Genomic DNA, 16,622 nt, shown 5'->3' with positions numbered 1-16,622 from the left:
CAACAGGGATTATTAAAACGGCTCTGAGTTCACCAACTTGAGTTGTGTATCGATAGCACGACGATAGGCGGAAGGGAATTGTCTGCGACAGTGAAACTTTTTGACTCCATGTGCTGAGTCGAGCAAGTAGCTTCCGGCGACGTTCCTTCCAGTTGTACGTGAAATCATGGCGGTGGGCAAGAATAAGGGGCTGTCGAAAGGAGGAAAGAAAGGTGTTAAGAAGAAGATGTGAGTAAACATTATTGCGCTTGCCCCTTTGATGTTGTTATGATGGTTGTGGTTATTTCATTAATATGTCTATGCGTTTTAGTGATTAATCGATGGACGTTGATAATTCTCCAAAGCGTGGATATGCATGTTCCTGTAAGAGAATTATTGCCTTGCTGGGATGTTTTGTTTTATTTATGCTCATGGTGTTTAGCGTTTATATGAATATATCGGTTCGATTAGTAATTAAATTTTAGGTAAAACGGAATGGTTTCATATCTTAAACACTTGTATAGTGTAACATGCGGAACAGCATGAAGTAGATCAAATACTGGTACACTGAATTCCTAATCTTCTCTTGGAGTTTTGTGTTTTAGAAAAAAGAAAAAAAATTCTTGTGCTTTTCTAAACATTGCATTTATAGCGTATTATTTCCGTGGGCATGTTGTCAGAATTAGTCCTACAGTATGTGAATTAAGACAGTGAAAATCATTGTCCTTTCAGTATTTGTAAAAATATCGTAAGCAATGGATTCTTCACCGCTAATTTAATCTGTGAACGAATGTGCCTGTGGATTTTAAATACATCGTCAAGCATATGACAAGATGTTTTTTTGAACCCCACACAAATTCTAATTACTTCCCTTTCTACCAGGAACTCGTATTGTCTAAGTCATCAGTCATCTCAGAATATTATCCTGTAGGACGTTCGTGAACGAAAAAGTGAAGTATATTTACTCGTTTCGTGTTCAAAGAACTATTGAGCCAGTGCAAAACTTGATAATAACTCTATGTACAGTTTTTCTGTTGTGGTTTCATTTGTTTCCTTGACGATCTGCAAAATATACGAATCCAGCCTCTCAATTCACATAAACTGATAGTTAACAGAACAAGAACGGTAGTGGGCCTCATGATGTAACCTTACACAACACCTGTTGTGGTTTCTCACCAAGCATTATGGTGTCTGGCGTTGTATCACTTTAACATTCTGTTGTAGCTTTCCACTCATTAGAATTCGTGATTTGGGAGGAAGATATATGTACATGTCGAATCATCAGGAATCTTAAGCTTCAGTGTGTTGGCCTAATTCTGTAATTTTGTGTTCGGATGTGTCGGTATTACTTCAGCTTTTAGCAGTGTGGTAATGAACTATTTCTCGTGTGTATTTGCTCAAAGATGTAGTGGTCCGTGTCTATTGGATTTACAGCAAATTACCTGATGCCAATCACTGTACTTGGTAGCAGGCATAATCAGTTCTATTCAGGAATGACATAAGACAGCAGTTTGATAACCACTGGTGCATAAAGACTTTCATTAGGGTCTTCACCTAGTACATTATGTTCCTCCATTGGATTAACTGAGGTGGAAGATACTGCTTTGTTGATTCGTAACTGGCAAAATTTTACTTCAGACGGGAGCTGTGTAGTGTGCTGTTGTTGGCAATGATGGTCGGTGAAGTAAATAACTAATGCTGTTCCTGCTCTCTGATAGAGAGGTTCTTGTATGAAGTTCTTCATAAAGTGAACATTTCATAACAAGATGTTTGGGATAATAAGAATGTCATATAGTTCCTAGAATTCGACATTCGTTGCCAACATCGTAACACCATGTCACTGCTGCCGTAAGGAAAATTTAACCCTGGTAATCAAACTGTGTTTTAACTGTCCTAGACCACAGGCCATGCTGCAGGTCAGTATGTCACCACGTTTAAAATTTCGTATTCAAATTTGTTGGCTTAGCCAAAATTTCATTCTAACATAACACAGACTTTGGCTTTGCTATGGAAATGTGTCACCATGATTTACATTCTGAAAACTACTGCAGATGGAAGAGAGAAGTCAGCTTTCTTCGTTTGTGCACTTAGCCTACTTTACACTGAATTGAATGAATGTGAATGAGCATTCTTCATAATGTACAGTATATGCTAGCAGAGTGCAAGAGAACACACTTTGGTGAAGTTCAGTTCACATTTCCATGTGTTTCTTCAGGTTTGCTGGGTATTGGTCATTCAGTGAACTATCAAAAGAAGTCATTATATACTTCCAATCAGGTGAGAGCAGAGTGAATAAGCACAAGCTTTGTATTTATTTTTATTGAAAAGTAACAACACAATAATGTTGCTTGACAGTAAAGTCTGAATCTGTACTATTCTGATTAAAAGTATATGGAAGATCTGATCATTCTCAGTGTGTTCATTGACTATAACTGGTTACATAGCTGAAATGCCACTCTTTGTAGCTTGTGTGGTGGGTTTTATGTACAGGCACATTTCATTAATCATACTTCGACATTAACTTCTTTGAATTTATTCTGTACAGTCCTTGGAACAGCTGTGTATGTGACTTTGGATGTGGGGAACTATTTGAAGTATATGAACTATTCAAATGTGAAACAATTTTAATGTAAATGTCTCCCATTAATAATCAGAATTTCAGTACTGGTATTTCTTCAGGTTATGTTGCTTGTCTACAACATTTCCCTCTTCAGTTATATTTGGAAACTAATTAAGTTTTGGAATAATGTTAAGGAAAGCTGGATCTTGTAATCTGCGCCCCCCCCCCTCTTCCATCTGTTGTCCATATTAAACAATGCCCAGTCCAAGTAATTAATAAACAGTTGTGTTGAGATGCCTGCTGTTCTTGTCTGGGGATCTGATTCTTGAAGTTGAAAATCTAACATCAGGTCCTCATGGTAGGTTCGAACTAAATAATTTGAAAGATTGTTGTTGCAGAATTTTTTTACATAAATACATTTTCCACAGACTTTCTCACATTTTAGTGCTTCATATGGTATTTTGATTTTTCACATTAACAAAGCCAAAATTACATTATTTGCACGTATTATATAGAAATATGTCCGATCACATCAGAGGCAAGCTTACAACTCTCTCTCTGTGCGGAAATAACAATATTCCATACGGTTTACAATTTTTCTTAAACAAATTCTTACTAGTTTTCATTACATTATTAATTTTTATTATTATTCCATAAATGAATACAGAAATACACATAGTAAGCAGTACAGGATTGTGTAATTAGTAATTGAAACTTGTAAGTGTGTAAATAATTCATAATTTCAGATGTTTGTATAAAAAAATAATTTTAGCTGTACATTCAGAACTAGTACTTATTGATTGTAACATAGAAACTAAAATGATTTATAAAGTAATTCTTTTTATTAATTTTAGTTTGAAATATACCATACTGTGAATAAAATTGAGTTTTTAGAAAAGCAACTAAGATAATTTAATCAGTCTAAAATTCAAAAAATGATATTGATATCAACTACTACTGTTCAGAAGGAGTAATACTAAAGGAACATGCGATCTGATTTTAAATTAACTGCCTCTAAGCACTTCACTCTGGTGTCCAAATTTAGACACGTAGGCCTACACTCTTCTTCCCTTAAGCTATTCTGCTTGCTTTGTCAAAATCAGCACAGTCATGCCAACATTTCATCAATCACAGTGTGGCATCATGGCTGTTAGTAGCAAGTGAAACCTGTGGGGCGATCCTGCCAAACTCTACCACATAGCATTTCTGGGTTTGACATGCCATGTTCTCTAATTTTCTCTTCCATTACTTCCTGCTGTGGGCTTTCAAATTATAAAAAAGTGACCCTCAACTACGTACCCACTGACTCCTGGCTGGTTTCATTGTTTAAGGGCTGAGATACGTTGTTGCCGCATTACAAATCTAGTATAGCTGAGTCTACAGTATACAATATGAATATACATACGAATCGAATGCTCATAGGTTCCTCTCACTCGGTGCGCATGTAACATACAAATTTATAAATGAAAGGTTGCAATTAAATAAAATCTGCAGGTACTTTCTTAACGACTTTAAATAATTAGTACAATAGTAGAAGTACTTTTGAGAATGTGGTATATTTCTGCAAAAAACTTAATTGGTGTTGATGGTCCAGCAATTAAATAAAATATAAGTTGAATATCCGAGAAACAATAGATTCCTACTGCACGTAATTAGTTATGAACAACAACATAGCTGTAGACATTCACTTCGCTGTAGAAGCCACGGAAAGCTCAGAAGGGAAATACAGAAGCGTCTGATCTTACCCGTCGGCTTTGACCCATGACGTCACAAATATGGCGGAAACGACAATTCCAATATGGCGGATATAAAAACATCGCATACGTATCATAAACACTGAAATACACAGGTTTCACAAAAATCCTAATGACTCTAACGGGACAAGCGTGGGAAATTGGGGGGTTTTGGGTGGGGAGAAACTAAATATACACAAATGTAGCCACCGACCGCCATACAAAACCACGCAAAACGACGAAAAAAATCAACATCACGAAACTGACCAAAAAACACATTCTTATCCAGAATCAGACACTTCCCTTGACCAACATAGATCTACAGTAACTCCCGATCCCATAAATTAGGATCGAACGCTCCCCTTGACCTATATAGCTCAACAGAATCTCCCGATCCCATCCACCAATACAAAAATAAAAAAAAAAACAACAAAACCATAGCAAACAAACATTTCCCTTAAACCTACATACATCTACAGCAGCTCACGATCCCATAAATTGTGATCGAACACTTCCCTTGACCTATATAGCTCAACAGAATCTCCCGATCCCAACACCCAATACAAAAATGAAAAACCACCACAAACCATAACAAACACTTCCCTGAACCTACATACATCTACAGCAGCTCCCGATCCCATAAATTGAGATCGAACACTTCCCTTGACCTATATAGCTCAACAGCAACTCCCGATCCCATCTCCAATTACAAAAATCGACATACTCCACCAAACATTGAGATTAACCCTTCCCTCCAGCTATATAGCTCAACACCAGTTACCAATCCCATATCGACCACTACCCATGACCTATGATCTCAAACACATCTTCCAATACGAAAACCAATACCAACCTTCACAGCCACAAATCTCAATGAAACACTTCCCTATACCCAATACACAACACATACACACAAAAAAAAAAAAATGGAACTTACCACAAAAAAGTTCAAGCCCCACAACCTAGATTGGCCACCAGAATCACACACACACACACACACACACACGACAAAGAGAGCACTTTACAACTTCGGCAATTAATCCGAATAGCTGTAGAAACTTGATCAGGTCTAACGGTATCTCGCCCATCATCGCTCTCAACCGAACACTATTCATGCGATCTTTCATATCCATTCCTGAACAAAAAACCACAACCGAATACACTCAATAACAAACTCACACAACGTACAGCAATTACCATTACATTAACCATCACACAAAACCGTTAACTCACTAATACAAATTCCGCTTCAAAACCACGAACACAGCACTCACCCCTGAGCAACAGCAAACTGACCCCAACAAACCAAACAAACGTAAACCATGAACACACCACCAGAGGGCACGACAAACATCCCCACGACATCTACAAACACGCCACAATCACAAACAAAACTCCGCGCCGTAATGACGTCACACACCACAACACGCTTACGTCACGGGTCAAAGCCGACGAGTAAGATCGGAGGTTTCTGTTGACCCCTCAGAAGTGCACTAGTCGGCACTGCAAAGTATTTCTATCAGCCGCGACCACGTGCAAACCGCTCCACACTCTCAAAGTCTCTGCCGCAACCGTGTGTCGCGCCGTCACATCCAGAATCACAGTGTCCTGTGTGTAGCGTCCAGAACTCCTCTGTCCTCTCATACTGTTCTACTTCCATCCAGTCTCCCCATTCACAATCACTGTGATTGGCTAGATCACTCCCACCATGTCTTCAAGCCAATGCACATTCACAAACATAATGAAACACTTTCTAAATACTGGGTTTACGTTTAAAAACTTGAAATTAAATAAATATTCTTACAGCTGGACCATATACACGCCCTAACACATGTTATTAAATACATAAACAAATTAAATAGACATATATCAAAGGAATAGCAAGCAAAAGTAGGGCAGTAGCCTAACGTCTCTGTGCTTTCGGAAACACAGTAAATAATTGACCAATTTCTTCATGAATAGCATGTATCAGATACAAACAAAGACATAGATGAATATATTTATAAGCATGTTGCTACTGTTTTTTGTGCCACTGGAGTACGATCAACAGTGATTGGCCACTTTGACCTCCAATAACTCGTGTACTGTTAAAGTTACATGCCTGTAATTTATGCCAATTTAGGTTTACACTAATAGCTTTCTAAAGACATGTTGATTGACAAAATCGGATGAACCATTTAGATTTTGGAAATTCGTTGTTGGGTGTTACTTGTATAATTTAGTCAGATACTAAACTGTAAACTAATAAAGATATTGAAAATATGATGATTACACCATCAGAATCGTTGTGCAAATAATGGTAACATACGTGTTTCTTCTTAAGGTATCATGATTTCTGTGGCTATTATTAATTTCTATATGAACAGTGAAATGTCTGCCATATCTGGCACTCTTGGCATGTCTCCTTCGACACAGCATCACCGTGGAATTCCCAGCCACGGTGTCGGCCTGGACTCCAGAATATGGGGATTGTAATGATCCAGCTGCAGTATGTGTTAAATCTGGCTTCACATTGTGTGACAACAGATATCTGGAAAATATTTGTTTGTGTTAGAAACATTTACCACTATGCTAGCCCAGAAAGTTTTTGTTCAGACCGTATAGGCCATTTGTTACAAAGAATTGAAGGCTTCATTCTTCTTCTGCTTTGTTAAGACCCTTCAGGATCATATGTGGCGTGTTTTGCACATCTTTCTTCCCAATACCTTCTCATTCTCTCGCTTCTTCTGTTAGGATAAGTTTGATTTTGCTGTCCGGCCACCAGTGACCATCTGTAGCAGTTCCGCCTGCTTTTTAGTTCTTGAGTGTGTTGTCCTCGGTGTTGATGTACTGCGCTACACTGGCTGAAAATGGGGTTTGTAATTTGGACACTGACTACTGTAAATAATGTAGCCAACATGTGTAGTTTACTTTCACTTTGCAAACCCCCCCCCCCTCCGAATAATAGTTATTTTTCCAGTGCGCTATTATTGAACTTTCGATAAACCTCATTAATAGTTTGCAGGTGAACCTCCACATACTGCTACAATAGTTTGCAGGTGAACCTGTATGAGCAGTAAAAACATAAACCACATACTTCAGTCCTTCAGATAAATTGAACAGTCACTGTCATTGCTTTAACACGTAGCCTATTGGTGTAACACTTATTTCACTGTATAGTTGATACATTATCATTCTAAGCAACACAGGTTCCTCGTCTGAAACTCGGCTGTGAACTGACTGTCTTGTGACCAAAAATCAGGCCCATATACAGGGATAACACAATGTCTTGCCCTGATTTTTTTTTTTAAGACCACTTACATTAGGAAACCTCAACGTGTGGTCACGTGGTAGCTTGGAGAATGTTAAGAGGCAGTATTCCAGTTCCCACCAGGTGTTTCATAATATGTTCTGTTAAAGTACCCACAGCAGCTTGTATCTTAGCCTTCAGTTCGTCCTGGTGTGACGAAGACTGTCCTTGATACAGCCCCAGAAAAAAAAAAAAAAAAGTCAAGGGGCGTGTCTGGAGAGCAGGTGGCCAGGGTGTTGGACAGTTCCTTCCAACCCACCGATCTGGACATTTATCCTCTCTCCTGACATTATGCCCCTTAACTTTTTTGGTGGAGCTATGTCAAGGACAGAGTCTTCATCGCACCAGTTGCTGACGTTGACGAACTGAAGGCTAGGATACAAGCTGCCGTGGGTACTGTGACAGAACATGTTACGAAACACCTGGTGGGAACTGGAATACCGCCTCAACATTCTCCAAGCTACCAGGGAGCATACGTTGAAGTTTACTAACTTAAGTGGTCTTAAAAAAAACTAGTAACACTAACCTATGTAACAGCATCAAATGTAAATTATTATGTCAAACAGTTATTCTTTAATAAATTGTAATAAGCAGGGCAAGACTTTGTTCTCACCTTCTATATGCTTACAATAATAGGGGCCGAAACCACACATTGTTTGAAGTTTAATTTACAGAAATTACAATTGAAACTTAACTTATTAAATTAACTGGATGTATTGAAAAATTGTGTCTTTATAAAAGTTTCTTCTGCTGAAACACTTAAGCCAAATTATTTGTTTGAATGATGAAATTAAGTTTTGTCAAAAGTAGTGTTTGTGTAATGATATTTGTTAATTACTGTAGAATTAATTCAGGGCTGGTTTTGCTAATGTTTTTGAATAAAGCCAAATAGATACTTTAACATTACTAGTATTTCATCTTCCAAATGTTTATAATTAGTATAGAATTTATATTTGTTTATATGTCAACAATAGAATTAAAGTTATGAAACAATCACAGATTTTGCCCTATAACAAAAGATACTAACTAGGCATGGTCAAAATAAATCAGAAAATCAATTACATACATAAATCTAAGCACAAAATTAGATCTGGTGTTATATTCTTTAAAACTGAGTGCTAATCTTTTTCTTTTATGAAAATGCAGATAATATTCACGTAAAAAAAGAATTCTAAGGAGGCAGATGGCAAAACAAGAGGGGAATTAATTATCCCAGCTTGCTTTGTCACACATCCACCAAACGTTTAAACTTCTCCCTGTCATGTACTACTGCTTGCAGATTTGATTCTCATTGTAAGGGCCTGGAACTTCCTGTAGAAATTTTTTTTTTTTTTTTTTTTTAAAGGATTCCTTGACATCTTTATGCAGAGTTTTTTTTAAGTGCTTTCATATGGGAGCTGTAGTGCTGTAGCATGTCCTATTCAGTGTAATAACATAATTTGAATAACTATTGGAATTTGCGCAGCTGAATAAGTATTAAGGAGAAAAAAGGACATTTTACTAATAACTATATTTGCACATTCAAGAACAAAAAAATTTACAGTGAACACAACAGAATAATTAGCGCACACAAAGAGTGTTAGACAATGCCAAAGAGGTCTATTTTACACAGTGCACTTTGCACCGACACACACGAAATATATTGTTCACATAATTCTAACACCCCTCCTTGAACTTATATTTTGTGTGTTGCTTCCACAAGATAAACCAAATAGTCCCACAATCTTCTCAAACTTCTCCCTTTCCAAGGGTGTGGTCAAAAGGTCAGCTAACATGTCTTCTGTGCGCAGATAGTCCACGGTAATGTTCTGTCGCTCTATGTGGTCCTGAATGAAATGGTGCCGTATATCAATATGTAGCACTAGTAACATCATTTTTAGCTAGGTTTATGGCTCCCTTATTGTCACAGAAGATGGTTGTAGGTTCCTCAATTAAATTGGATTCTATTTCGCTTATTAATGTTTGTAGCCATAATGCTTCCTGCGTGGTGTAAGATAGTGCCATATACTCGGCCTCTACGGTGCTCAATGCAACAGTTTTTTGCTTTTGACAGGACCATGATGTGAGGCACCCCATTAATTTAAAACAGCAGCCAGTGGTGGAGTATCTGTCTCCCAATTCACTCCCCCAGTCCGCATTGCTATATCCCTCTAGTTTTGCGTTACCATCTATATGGTATTTTAACTCATAGTTTGAGGTTCCTCTTAGGTATCTGAATATCCTCTTTACAGCTTTCCAGTGCTTTTCCTTTGGGTCTCTGCAATATCTGCTCACTGCATTGGTGGCAAAAGCAATGTCGGGTCCTGACGTTTGAGACAAATATAACAGACTCCCTACTGCTTCTAAATAAGGAACATTCTTGTCACATTCCACGTCAGTCTCATTTACACTTAACTTCACTCCTACTTCCATTGGAGTACTTATGGGTTTGCAATCACTGATGCCAAATTTCTTTAATTTTTTTCTGTGTATGATGATTGATTTATGCTCAATTCTTGTCTTTCTTCATCCTTAGTAATCCGCATACCTAAATAACGTTTGACTTCTCCCAAATCATGCACCTTAAACTTGGTTTGCAGCTGTTTCTTGAAAATTCTCATTTGGCCTTCACTTTCAGTCAGGGTAAAGAAATCGTCCACCCATATCGCCATTATTATTATTTCTTTCTTTTCTCCCTTTATAGTAAATGCTGGGATCTGCCTTGGATTCCTTCATATTCATATTTATTAGAGTTTCATGTAGACATCGATTCCAGCAACGTCCATAAATACTTTTTCTCAAACGCCAAATCTTTTTACTTTCTGATCTGGTTTTTATGGCTTCCCTTGGTGGAATGACATATATCTCCTCCTCCAATTTCCCATTTAAATATGCCGTTTTAACATCCATATGATGAATTATTAAATTTCGTTTTACTGCCAAGGCTAAAAGATCTCAATGATGCATACTTGACTACAGGTGAAAAAGTTTCTTCGTAATCTACCCCTTGTTTTTGTGAATATCCTTTTACCACATGTCTTGCTTCGTATTTTGATGATGAGCTTTCAGGGTTCTTCAAATTGAATACCCATCTTGCCTGCAGTGGTTTCTTATCTCCTGGCATATCTACCCATTCAAAGGTTTCGTTCTGATATAAAGATTCTAATTCTCTCTTCATCGCTTCTTTCCATTCGTGAGAGTTTGGGCCACTCATTGCTTCTTCTGCTGTTCTTGGCTCATCATTAAAAGACTGCTGTATACATCTCAAAATCCGGATATTCCTTTGGTTTTGGTACACAAGAAGAACGCCTTACATTGTTTTCTTCATTTTTTTCATCCTCTAACTCATTGTCATCATAAATTGTATCCATTTGTCCTTGGCTGTCGTCTTCCTCTTCTTCACTTTCTATTTTCTCACACAAGGTTTCACCTTCTGAACTAGGTGCAGTTGACTTAGTGATTTTGCTCTCTTTTGAGTCCTTTCTATTTTCAAAGAATATTACATCTTTACTTGTGACAATCTTTTTAGTTAATGGATCCATTAATTGGTAGCCCTTTGAATTTTCACAATAGCCTACAAAAATATACTTTTTAGCTTTCGGATCCCATTTTCGTCTTAGCTGTTTTGGAATATGTGCCATTGCATCACACCCAAAAACCCTTATATTGCTTAGATCAGGTTTCTTTCCTATCCATATCTCATAAGGGGTTCTATTCTTTAATGCTTTTGTAGGTGATCTATTGTTCAAATATACAGCTGTTCACACTGCCTCTACCCAAAAATCTTTGGATAATTCAGCATCAGTCATCATGCTCCTTGCTTTCTCAACAATGATCCTATTAGCCCTCTCAGCAACCCCATTTTAAGATGGGCTGTACCTTATGGTAGTTTGATGCCTGATTCCCTTTTCTGCCAGAAGTTTCTTCAATTTCTGGTTAATATATTCTCTCCCATTATCAGACCTGATGATCTTGATCTTCTTTCCCGTCCACCTTTCAACCATATTGCAATATTCCTCAAAGATATCTCTCACTTGGTCTTTAGAACTAAGAAAATAAACATGAGTATATCGTGAGTAATCATCAATAAACGTAAGAAAATAATTACTCCCACCTATGGATTCACACTCCATCGGGACACATACATCTGTGTGGATTAACTGTAAGACTTCTGTGGATTTACTCTTAGTAGTCTTGAAGGGTAACCTTTCTTGTTTTCCCTTTATGAATGTCTCACAGGATCCTTGGACACACTAAAATTCTGTATTCCCTTTGCCATATCCTTTATTATAGACATACTATTTCTATTTAGATGTCCAAGCCTCCGGTGCCATAAAAAACCTTCTGCTGAATATACTGAATCACTAACATTTTTATGTTTACTGTCAATGGTATCCAACTTAAAAATACCCCTTTTGTTACTTGCTGTAGCTATAACTTCACCACTTTCACTGATTACTCTTGCACCCTGCATGTCAAAAGTGACTGTATTTCCTTTCTTGACAATTTCCCCTACAGACAGCAGGTTAGTTGCCACATTTTTCACATAATGAACATTGTGTGCTGTAACCATATCTGATTCACCATTTACACTAACATGTAGATCTAGTTTCCCAGCCAGGTGACACTGGAGCTTGTTGCCATCAACAGTAGATATTCCCATATGAGTCTTATCTTTGATTTCATAAAGAAGTGATTTATCTTTAACAATATGCACAGATGCACCCGAGTCTAAAATACATTCCATATCACGATTACTCATCCCATCAAAAGAATAAAAACATGAGTGCCTTACCTTTGTTATTGGTCCTTCTCTCTGGGCTATCAGTAACATACCTCTTTTGCTGAGTGTCTGATCTTGGGCTTACTTTTTTTTGTACTGAGACACAATATGTCCCATCTTCTGACATTTATAGCACCTCACCGGTTTCTCCTTTTTGTTTTTTGAGTAGAGAGTAGACGCACCTCCCTTCTCCAATGTACAACAGCTTGGAGCACTCTTTACGTCCTGCAGGATTTTCATCTTAACACTGTCGCCTGTGATTGGTATACCCGAGCTTTCAAGTCCTATAATCATAGGTGCATACCTTTCGGGCAGTCCTGCCAACAGCAATGTTCCTATCCATTCGTCAGCGATCTCTAATCTGATGTTTCTCAGTCGGTTCGACATGGTTATTGTTTTGTTAACGTATTTGTCTACTCTCTTACATTTGTCCAGACGAGTGGTAATTAACTCTCGTAATAATCCTACTTTTCTCGTAAGACCACCATCCTCGAATGCACTTCGTAAATTGTCCCAGACTTCTTTCGCTGTAGCAGCTTTTTCAACGTAAACATAATTCACCGAATCAATCAGTAATATCAATTTTGATTTTGCTTTCCTATCTTTATTTGAATAATTCTGATCTGTGGATTTCATTGTCCCATCTACCACGTCCCATAGGTTGTCTAAACGTAAATACGCTTCTACTGCGAACTTCCAGGTTGCATAGTTTTCACGACCTATAAGTCTTTCAATCTGTGGAATTTGTGCCGCACTCATTCTTAACGGTAACTTGCTTTTTATTGCTGTAAAGAACGCCGAAAAATAATGCGGAAAAAAAATTGCGATTGTCTTGTAAGGATAACTCGCACTTGTAAATTGGAACTTTTCCAATACTTTCTCCCTACTATTTTATTAATATACTTATATTATTTTATTATAAGGCTATTTACAATTTGTACAGAAACCAGATGGCAGTTATAAGAGTCGAGGGGCATGAAAGGGAAGCAGTGGTTGGGAAAGGAGTGAGACAGGGTTGTAGCCTCTCCCCGATGTTATTCAATCTGTATATTGAGCAAGCAGTAAAGGAAACAAAAGAAAAATTCGGAGTAGGTATTAAGATTCATGGAGAAGAAGTAAAAACTTTGAGGTTCGCCGATGACATTGTAATTCTGTCAGAGACAGCAAAGGACTTGGAAGAGCAGTTGAACGGAATGGACAGTGTCTTGAAAGGAGGATATAAGATGAACATCAACAAAAGCAAAACAAGGATAATGGAATGTGGTCGAATTAAGTCGGGTGATGCTGAGGGATGTAGATTAGGAAATGAGACACTTGAAGTAGGAAAGGAGTTTTGCTATTTAGGGAGTAAAATAACCGATGATGGTCGAAGTAGAGAGGATATAAAATGTAGACTGGCAATGGCAAGGAAAGCGTTTCTCAAGAAGAGAAATTTGTTAACATCGAGTATAGATTTAGGTGTCAGGAAGTCGTTTCTGAAAGTATTTGTATGGAGTGTAGCCATGTATGGAAGTGAGACATGGACGATAACTAGTTTGGACAAGAAGAGAATGGAAGCTTTCGAAATGTGGTGCTACAGAAGAATGCTGAAGATAAGGTGGGTAGATCACGTAACTAATGAGGAGGTATTGAATAGGATTGGGGAGAAGAGAAGTTTGTGGCTCAACTTGACTAGAAGAAGGGATCGGTTGGTAGGACATGTTTTGAGGCATCAAGGGATCACAAATTTAGCATTGGAGGGCAGCGTGGAGGGTAAAAATCATAGAGGGAGACCAAGAGATGAATACACTAAGCAGATTCAGAAGGATGTAGGTTGCAGTAGGTACTGGGAGATGAAGAAGCTTGCACAGGATAGAGTAGCATGGAGAGCTGCATCAAACCAGTCTCAGGACTGAAGACCACAACAACAACTTATTCCAAATGCAGCCCGGGGCCATAACCTATTGGAATTTGCACAGCTGAATAAGTATTAAGGAGAAAAAAGGACATTTTACTAATAACTATATTTGCACATTCAAGAACAAAAAAATTTACAGCGAACACAACAGAATAATTAGCGCACACAAAGAATGTTAGAAAATGCCAAAGAGGTCTATTTTACACAGTGCACTTTGTGCCGACACACACAAAATATATTGTTCACACAATTCCAACAATAACTGACTATTTGGTAGTAGTTACACAATGGTTACATACTTACAAATGTTTTACTTGTGGGTATTGTTTGAGAGTGTTGACTGCTCTCAAATTTTGACCTTGGTGAAACTGCAGTGTATCACAGCCCAAGGTCCAGATTAGGATGAGGGGTGGTAACTCGGTCGAGAGTTTGTGAAGTCAGCGAATGTGAATACGAAATTATAGATGTGATGACATACTGCTCTCTGTAGCTGGTCACAAATGATTTTGAATGCTTTGAGCTAATGTTGTTCACCCCATACACCCTGTATTTTAATTTAAATCAGTTCCTTTCTGTTCTTATTGACATTTTAACTCCTTATTGTGTACCCATTTCAGTGTAGATCCATTCACAAGAAAAGACTGGTATGATGTTAAGGCACCATCTATGTTCACTGTCCGCCAAGTTGGCAAGACTCTAGTCAACAGGACACAAGGAACAAGTAAGTGGAGTAACTTATTTTTACATATTTTCGTACTACTATTTTTTTTTACCTTCTTTAAGTATAAGTGTGGGTAAGATACTGTTAACATAAAACTATGACAACTTGTAGGGTACTATTATGTAATATGTCATAGAGTTAGGTGCGTGTGACAAGCTTGTTTTAGAAATTTCCTCAAATGTTAAGTTAGCCATAGGTATACCCAGGCCACTGAAACTTTGCACTTTGCGTATACATTTAGAGTTGTGACTCTTGAAATTTTCCCGGCGTATCGAATATTCCATAAGATTTCGGGATTGCAGCCGGATCTCATCGACTTCTTTCCACGATATTTCGGCTGCCAACCTTACAGCCATCTTCAGGCGAGTGTTTGGCACTGGAGATTGCTAGTGCAAGTCGCTCTATTTATACTTAAAAGTGCTGCAGAGGATAAGGAGGTGTTTAAGTCCAGAGCATTTCTCCCATATGTCGGGAACATTTCATCGAAAGTAGGCAGAATTTTAAAGAAACATCGTGTGAAAGCAATCTTCCGGCCACCTACAAAGACTCGTGCTCTTCTGGGCTCAGCCAAGGATGATCTGGGATTACGGAAGGCTGGAATTTATAAAATACCTTGCGAGTGTGGGAAAGCCTACATTGGTCAAACCACACGCACAGTACACGACCGCTGCGTTGAACGTGAGCGCCACACTCGCCTTTTACAGCCCAGTAAGTCGGCCATAGCCGAACATAGTATATCCACAGGACATACTATGGATTATTCGGCCACGAAAATCTTGGCCCCATCGAGATCCTTCTGGGATTCAGTTGTGAAGGAATCCGTCGAAACACGTTTAGCGGAAAATCTCATTAATCGTGATTGCGGCTTTTTATTGAATAAGGCCTGGGACCCGTTGATTTCTTTAATTTCAACCAAAAGAAAACATTTTATGGCTTCTGACATGTCGAGTGACAAGTAATTTTAAATTTAATATTGAAATTTTCCTTTTATTGTTTTGGACACATCTGTGTGCATGTTTTACTTTTTTCATGCATTCGTTGGCGCTCCATAGATGCAGTAATATTGTAGAGGGCCTTGGAATCGACAGGTGGCGCGCATGCTACGGTAACTTGCGCATGCGCGCCTGCGGCACTTTTAAGTATAAATAGAGCGACTTGCACTAGCAATCTCCAGTGTCAAACACTCGCCTGAAGATGGCTGTAAGGTTGGCAGCCGAAATATCGTGGAAAGAAGTCGATGAGATCCGGCTGCAATCCCGAAATCTTATGGAATACATTTAGAGTTAGCAGCATAACGGTGTAACAAGTGGAGAACAAGAAGCATGAGTAACTAGCCGTAGAGCATGAACCAATACTGGGATGGTAGTTGCTTCCGGTCGGGACACCAAAGCTCCCACATTGCTGGTTTGTTTGGTGTGAACATAAACACTGTGCATTGTGTATGGTTTCTACTGTGGGCTTACATTGTACTGTCCTTTATTTCGTTGTGGTTTAGAAAATTCTGATAATCAAGAAAACTTAAGTACTTTGCATAAAGGTGTGCCACTAGGCAGTGAGGTATTAAAGTTACTAGAGAGATCTAGTGAGTTTTACGAGCAGGAGAACATGTTAGTATTAAAGGACAGCCACCAGTTTCTGCCAATAAAGTTTTTGGAGGAAACATCAACATCTCTTGGAATTA

The 16,622-nt window shown here is 38.3% G+C and overlaps 1 protein-coding gene across 1 annotated transcript in view; it reads left to right on the top strand.

The window, feature by feature from the left end:
- Window positions 1-74: 74 nt before the first annotated feature.
- Window positions 75-16,622, top strand: part of LOC126228334 (40S ribosomal protein S3a) — a 34,397-nt gene continuing 17,849 nt past the window's right edge. The window contains exons 1-2 of the mRNA XM_049942285.1: window positions 75-228; window positions 14,838-14,941. Of these exons, the coding sequence (XP_049798242.1) occupies window positions 167-228; window positions 14,838-14,941 (166 nt within the window). The 5' untranslated portion in view covers window positions 75-166. The remainder of the gene's footprint in view (window positions 229-14,837; window positions 14,942-16,622) is intronic.

The sequence above is a fragment of the Schistocerca nitens genome, unplaced genomic scaffold, assembly GCF_023898315.1.
Source record: "Schistocerca nitens isolate TAMUIC-IGC-003100 unplaced genomic scaffold, iqSchNite1.1 HiC_scaffold_363, whole genome shotgun sequence".
Classification (NCBI taxonomy): Eukaryota; Metazoa; Arthropoda; class Insecta; order Orthoptera; family Acrididae; genus Schistocerca; species Schistocerca nitens.
Note: the sequence above shows the minus strand (reverse complement) of the source record. Positions and strands in the feature narration are given on the sequence as shown.